The sequence below is a fragment of the Athalia rosae genome, chromosome 8 (genome assembly GCF_917208135.1).
Source record: "Athalia rosae chromosome 8, iyAthRosa1.1, whole genome shotgun sequence".
NCBI classification, from domain to species: domain Eukaryota; kingdom Metazoa; phylum Arthropoda; class Insecta; order Hymenoptera; family Athaliidae; genus Athalia; species Athalia rosae.
Window position 1 is genome coordinate 3,445,243 of NC_064033.1, and position 7,345 is coordinate 3,452,587.

Below are 7,345 nucleotides of genomic sequence, written 5' to 3' on the forward strand. Positions count from 1 at the left end.
TCCTACGGGTTTGGCGTTGGTTCAAAACTTTTTCACTCACGGGGCGCGGCTGCAAATGAGTTTATAAAAGCAATATCTCCGCTAGCGAGCCTCCACGGATTCTCTCCGCCCCCGTTCTCCTTCCCTCTCCCTCTCTCCCTCTCTCTCTCTCTCACCCTCTTTTCTTTTTCTTTTTCTTATTTTCCCTCATCGCCGCGTCCCACCGCCCCCGACCCCCCGACCCCCCCCCCAAAGCCTCGCTAATAATAAAGTTTCCTTCGTGGTTCGACAACGCGTAGACAGATTTTAAAATTTCCCGTCACAAGAAACCCCCCTGCTTCTCCTCCTCCTCCTCTTCCTCTCGCCTCACCCTTCCCTCGACCAGCCCCCGAAGTGAGCAGCTAGCTACTTCACTCTCCGACGCCGCGGCACCCGGAGGAGCTCGAATCCCGTACCCCGGGTTACCGGGGCTGCTCCCCCAAGACCGAGGGAAAAATTAATAAAGTTCAGGAACAAAGTAAGTTGGGTGGCATAATGCTCGAGGGGGGGTGGTGGAAAGGAAGAGGGTAGGGAAAGGGAAGGCTTCCAACGGCGGACTTTATTATAACGGAGTGTCGAGTCTTTTATGCCTTTAGCCTCCCCTCCCCTCCTTCTCTTTCGCCCCCGCGCGCTCTTCGCCCGCAACGTCTTCGGGAATATAATATTATAACCGACGCGTATAAAACCCTTGCGATATCGAGCTAAGTAGGTGCGTATCAGCAGGGGTACCGAAAGGTAGCGAGGAGTCGCGACCAGTCCGGGCGACTAGTTAGCGGATAACGACTCACAGTCGGATTTTATCCTCTCGTTCTCTTATTTCCTCTGCTTCGCCTTTTTTTCACTCTTCTTAGTTCGGGAGGAGCCGTTCTATCTCCACGTTGCCCGCTCGCTTTTTTCATACCGATCCACCGAATCGCGGGACACGGCGGAGGAGATTTAATTACCGAAAAAAGGAAGGATAATTTTTTTTTGTTCTTCTCCTCGACGACAAGCGAGTCCGAGACTAGGGATTGTAAAATATTTGTTCGATTGGATTTCGACGGTGGTACGAGTTTCGGGTGTCCGCGACTCGGAGTCCTCGGGCCGCGAATAGTATAGCCGTGCGGGTATCGTCGTTTACGGCGGGGCGCCGGACTCACCTGAAAAAGGGCACAGAGGACAGGTATACACGTACCCTCCGTAAACACGGGGAGCCCTACGGGCCTCGCGGAATTTAAGATTAACGATCACTCACCGCCGCCGATTGGTTAGAGCGAAGCTTTTAATCTTCGGTAGCCATTGTTCTCGCGTCGGGATCGTATAATAATACCTACCTCTACTCGGGCCGATTCCCACCACCACCGCCGCCGCCACCACCACCATCACCATTACCGTCGCGATCGGGATCACCGTCACCGTCACGTGTTGCTAAAACCCCCCCCCGCCCCCCGCAAACCAACCCCCGCGCGCGCCACGCGGGACTCTCGCGCGCGCTTGGGGTTCACCGACGCGCACCGACGCACACGGACTCGCATCGTCGCATCGTCGCCGTCGACGTCGCCATCACCGTCAATCCGCCTCTCGCCTACCCCCGTCCTCCTTACCCCGCTCGCGCAATCTCCGCGCCGGCAGCGGCAACGGCAGCAACGGCAGCATCCCGGCCTTCGTGATGGACAGCGGCGCCAATTTGACGCTCGGTAGGACCTCGACGCTTTTTTCGGCACACGCTGAATATTGCATGGGGTGTTAGCGGGGGGGAGGAGAGGGGGAGAAGGGGGGGGCAGGGGGGTGGGAGGGATACCTCGGCTGCAACTCGACGTTGCATATCGCGTTTCTATATACCCCCGTTAAACCGGCAATCCATCGCATCCGCGCCCACACGTTCGGTTTCACCGGTCGCCGCTGACGATCCGGCTTCCTCGGCCCGATTCGAGTATAGGCGCGCACGAACTGATGCGGGATAAACCGTATGAAAAATAAAACGGAGAAGAAGAAAACAAAACGAAAAAAAAAAATGGAATACTCCGCCTCCGTTAACGAATTTCACAATTTCGCACCGTATACGCCACCCTAGGCAAACTTTGACGATAACAATATTATATCGGTATGATAAAAAGTAAAAGAAGAATAAATTATACGCCGATACGGAATTTCATTCATACGAATGAGGATGAATTTTCTCCTCTTTTCTCTTTTTTTATTTTTCTTTTTTTCATTCACCTGTCTCGGAATTGTTTAAATCTCGCCATCGAAACGACGAGTGATTTCAAATACAGTTATCCACAGCGTTTGGAAAAACGTTTCTATTATCACCAGGGTTTACCGGGACCTTCCGATCTTTCGGCGACGGACGTTATTTCGAAGAGCTCCGCTCTCCGATAAGCGTTTATACAGTGGCTAATAATATCTCGCGCCATTGGGTAAGAATTTATTCGATTAGGGTCACCCGGGGGGCAACTTTGACTGGTGCACCGTTCGTGCGCGCTCATTGGTTCGGTAATTGAGGGAAACCATTAGTTCTATTAGGTCGGGCGAGGACCTTCGACCGCCCTTTAAACTCCTTAATTAATTGAACCGAGGCACGATTCCACGGGGCTCTCCCCTCAACCGTAGCAACTCGGTTACGTAGGCCGCAATATCTCTATAAAATAAGTAATTTCACGCACCTACATAGAAGAGAGAAAGCGATGAGGAGGAGGAAGAGAAAGAGGAAGAGGAGGAAGAGGAAGAGGAAGAGGAAGGGAATCGTAAACGGGTAAACTGGTACTACGTTTGTAATCGAATCTGTAAACAGTGGAAGAGGTGGGTGGAGGAGGTCGAGTAAAACCCTAACATTCGGCAGAACCATGTCCACGCGCGGTACCCCTGGAACAGCGGAATTACCGTAGGCGGCGGCGGCGGCGGCGGCGGCACCAGCAGCCGCACGTGTAACAATAGAGTGGAAATTGGCCAAACAACAATTATTGTCATCGGCATAGGTGTTCGCACAGGTATAACGTACACGCACACACGTGTCAAGCTCCTTGTTGCAGCGCGTTACACCATTGAACGTCGATGGTAAAATTGTTTGCGCATTTCTCAAAGATGCTAAGCGAAAGAAGGGAATACGGAATACACGAGCGGAGCGAGGGGGGAACAACGCTCGTTTCCAAGTCATCGTCGTAACCCACACATCGCGCTGACAAGCGTCTATTGCCAACAGAGAGTCGTATTTGTCCACGGTTAAAAGAAAACTTTTTATTATTGTTCCGACTGCGGCTAACCGCGAACGTTTTGTTATCGTTGGAAAGCGTTGATGACGGATGACGCGGTCAATCCACAGGTGGAAAAGCACCGGGACTCGGTATAAAAGTCGCGCTTCCGATGCCCGCGACGTACATAAGTATTCGATCGCGCGCGACCTCGCATCGAACGAACGTTCCGATACTTTGTTGTTGTTGTTGTTATTGTTATTATTATTAAATTTTTTTGTCCTCCGACGCACGGTCGCGATGAAGTTCGCGTTGCACGTAGCTATCGGTATTTGCGTACTGGTGGCCGCCGCGCCGGAAGGTACGAGCGGAAAAGTGATCGGCGTCCAGCCGGACCCGTGCGAGCCGAAAACGGAGCACGGCGAGCACCACCGTCACCATCACCACCACCCGAATCGTTCGGGCGAATCGAGAGACTCGGAGGAGTACGACGGTGACGCGGGTCACCCGATAAGGCGACCCGACCAGCCGCATCACCCGCATCACGCCAGACCCCCGAGAAAACCGGAGATCCGACCCACCTGCGGAGGAGTCGAATGCGAAAGCGGACAAGTGTGCGAATTGATAACGGTGCAATGTCTCGTGCCACCCTGCGAGACGATGCCCACCTGCGTCGACAGACCGGCGGAATCTTACGACGGGTGAGTTTGATTCGGCGTCGAAAAACATATTTTCTTTTTTCTTTCGGAAGAACATCGTTCGCCGAACGAGAGCGAAACTTCGCGGTGCTTTACGGTTCGGCGATCGATTCGTTTTGCCGAACGCTAACGAACGACGATAAAGCCGCCGAGGGGTAGCTGAGGAGAGCGCGTTGAGTTATTGTTGTATTTATGGTCAAGACGTCCTCGGACGGAGTTCCGACGAAATAACGGTTAGGCCGAGATCGGGATGCGGGTGGCGTCGCGGCGCCTAATGAACCCATCAGGACGGCGCGTGCCTCGAGCCCGCGGCGTGATTAGACCGGCCCTTGGGTTTTTCTCTGTTATAACGTTGGCCCCCCCGCGCTCTTCAACGCCCCGCGCAACGTAGATGGTATCTCGGGTACGTGGCACAGGGCGAAAACGGAGCCCCGCTATTTCGACATGGAAAGGGTATCCGTTTCCGATCTCATCGGCGGCATCGCTCTTGTTAGATTTCATTGGCGGAAAGGAAATTTTCTAGAATTATCGCAAGATTACCGGAATATCATAAAATTACCTTGCTACAGATTCTGGACGAGCGCGACGGTTGGATGACATTCAATTTTTACCTTCGATCTTGTTTTTTTTTCTATTGTCGCAGAGGCGAATCGACGGATTCCGAGGAGTGGCTCGATCCGGAGTCTTCGGAATCCGAGGAGCCGACCGACCCTGCGGAACCGTACGACGAATCGGTTGACCTTCCCGTGGCGAAGGAACCGGGCCCGCGCAGGGTGAACGGGCCCGTTATAAACCACGGAAAGGGACGTAAGGGCGGACCGAGCGGACCCACGGGACCAGTTCCATGGCAACCGGAGCGCGTACCACCATCGCGAGCTCCCATTTACACGACGGGACCATGGCGTGGCGGAAAAACCGATCCTGGATCCCCGAATAATCCTCAATATTCCCTGCCCGTCGAACCCCCCGCTTCCTCAGGACCCGCTGACACTCCCGATCCTGATCCAGATTCCGACGATCCCGGATATTCCCATCATCCAAAACGCCCACCGTCTACCACAGGTCCTGCGAATCCTGGGGGTCCTGAAGAGCCTGTAGATCCTGTAGATCCTGAAAGTCCTGGGAAACCCCCGTATCACCCACATCCCAAACACCCACCATCTACCACAGGTCCTGCGAATCCTGAGGACTCTGAAGAGCCTCTATATCCTGTGGATCCTGTGAATCCTGAATGCCCTGAAGAGCCTGTAGATCCTGTAGATCCTGTAGATCCTGTGGGACCTGGAAAACCCCCATATCGCCCAAATCCCAAACACCCACCATCTACCACAGGTCCTGCGAACCCTGAGGGCCCTGAAGAGCCTTTACATCCTGTGGATCCTGTGAATCCTGAATGCCCTGAAGAGCCTGTAGATCCTGTAGATCCTGTAGATCCTGTGGGACCTGGAAAACCCCCATATCGCCCAAATCCCAAACACCCACCATCTACCACAGGTCCTGCGAACCCTGAGGGCCCTGAGGAGCCTCTATATCCTGTGGATCCTGTGAATCCTGGGGGTCCTGAAGAGCCTGTAGATCCTGTAGATCCTGAAAGTCCTGGAAAACCCCCATATCGCCCACATCCCAAACACCCACCATCAACCACAGGTCCCGCGAATCCCGGGGGTCCCGAAGAGCCCGCGTATCCTGTGGATCCCGTGAATCCTGGGGGACCCGAAGAGCCTGTGAGTCCCGGGGGCCTTCCTCGGCGTCGTCCTTGGCATCACAGGGCCCATCCATATCCTGAAGATCAAAAATATTCCGACGAATTAAAAAGCGTCGAAGCTTCCGAGTCAGGCGAAAGTCCGGAACATCCGGTAGATCATATTCATCACAAGCACCCTCATTCTACCACTCCAGACGGCCACGAAACTTCCGACGATCCGGCGATTCCAAACAGCGGAGAAATTCCCGTGGATCCCGAACATCCCATTCACCGAAGGAGACACAGGCGTGACTCGCTAGAATGGGACGCGAGTCCGATAAATCCGACGGACATAAACGGCGCTGGCCCGAATTTCAGGAGAAAACATCACCCGCATCATCACCATCATCATCATCCAAACGTAAGGGCATGTTAAGTCACAAAGGGAAAGGGTAGTCACGACAACCGACGACCTTGGAACACCAGCTCCTCGGCCCAGTTACAATTCCTCATTGTCAGATAAATCTATAGAGGCGATCGTAATTTATTAATTGTAAGTTAATTTGCTACCTTAATTTTAGACTATTCGTAATAGATGATTAATAATTAAATAAATAAATAAATAGCTCGTAGGAATTCCATCGAATAGAAAAAAATCATATGCACATGAAAGGAAAAAAAAACACTATAAAAAAGAAAGAAAAAAAAAAAAAAACCACCTCGTTCAAAATATTTTCCCAAAAACTACCCGCAAACACTTGTAAGGAATAGAAAGATGAAACGGCGAAAAAAAAGAAATGCAAAGGAAATGGCTAAACGGATTTCCAAAAAAAAGAAAAAGAAAGAAAAAGGAGGAATTACAATGCACGGATGATCGATACGCGATTATTGGTCGAATACAAGCGACCGGTAAATATTGACATGTTTCGAAACACTTTAGCGTCCGCACAATGCGCATGAAATTCGTTGGGTTAGCTCGGTCCTCCACGGGGGTCCTGTTGGGGGCCCCCGGAATGGACACGTTTCACGAGTGACCGTGTAATCGTCAATAATGGAGCCCTCCCGGCCAGAAGCAACCGGAGTCGGGGATGACTGATGACGCCAGTTAGAGACCAGAGCGGAAACAGAAGGTTTGGGTCCTTCGGCCCGTCGCTGCTCTCGCAGGTAGCCGACGTAGGTGTATTAAATAAAGCCGAAAGAAATACCTCGTCCTCCTCCTCCTACTTTCGTTGCCCGTGCCACAAAAATTCCTCCAACGGAATCTGAATGGCGGTCAGAAAACTCACCTCCGTATATGCGTATACGTATTCTTAGCTCTCTACCATTCGGGTGTCACAGTGACTGATGCTCGGTATTTTCTCGACTTTATTTCAACGAGTACACGAGGCGGTGGTCAACCGAAAACGACCCGAAAACTGTGGCGGGTTTTATAAAAAGCGTACAGAAATAAGAGAAGTTTTGGAAAATGTTTTCCGGTCGCTCGCGACGCGCGTCCTCATTTTCGAATACAAGCTTACTTAGCAGCGTCCGCGGTGGTCTTCCGTCGAGAGGTTTTTTAAAAAATGTCCATTTCGAGTCGGTTTTCGTAACGAGGACAGAAATTGGGGGGGTGGTGGGTGGAATGAGGAAAAAAATGAGTTGGAAAAAAGGGAGAGAGGATGAAGAAGGTGGGAAAAGTCGAACGAACGAACAAACGGAGAAACGAAGTACACGTTGAATCGGGGGTTGAGATTCCCCGCATTGTGCGGGTCCGCGTATAGCACGCGGATAAAGCG

General features: G+C 52.1%; 1 protein-coding gene across 1 annotated transcript; it reads left to right on the forward strand.

Annotated features, from left to right (window-relative positions):
- The first annotated feature begins 2,834 nt into the window (after positions 1-2,834).
- Positions 2,835-6,256, forward strand: LOC105684969 (sporozoite surface protein 2-like). The gene is made up of 2 exons (XM_012398729.2): positions 2,835-3,889; positions 4,530-6,256. The coding sequence occupies exons 1-2, from the start codon at positions 3,300-3,302 to the stop codon at positions 6,004-6,006; spliced, it is 2,067 nt and encodes a 688-aa protein (XP_012254152.2). The 5' UTR covers positions 2,835-3,299; the 3' UTR covers positions 6,007-6,256.
- Positions 6,257-7,345: the final 1,089 nt, after the last annotated feature.

What these genes read in the sequence shown, in the direction of transcription:
- LOC105684969 (XM_012398729.2), top strand. Translation starts at nt 3,300, where the DNA reads ATGACGCGGTCAATCCACAGGTGGAAAAGCACCGGGACTCGGTATAAA. An exon ending in CCGGCGGAATCTTACGACGG is followed by an intron (nt 3,890 to 4,529) that starts GTGAGTTTGATT and finishes CTATTGTCGCAG; the next exon opens with AGGCGAATCGACGGATTCCG.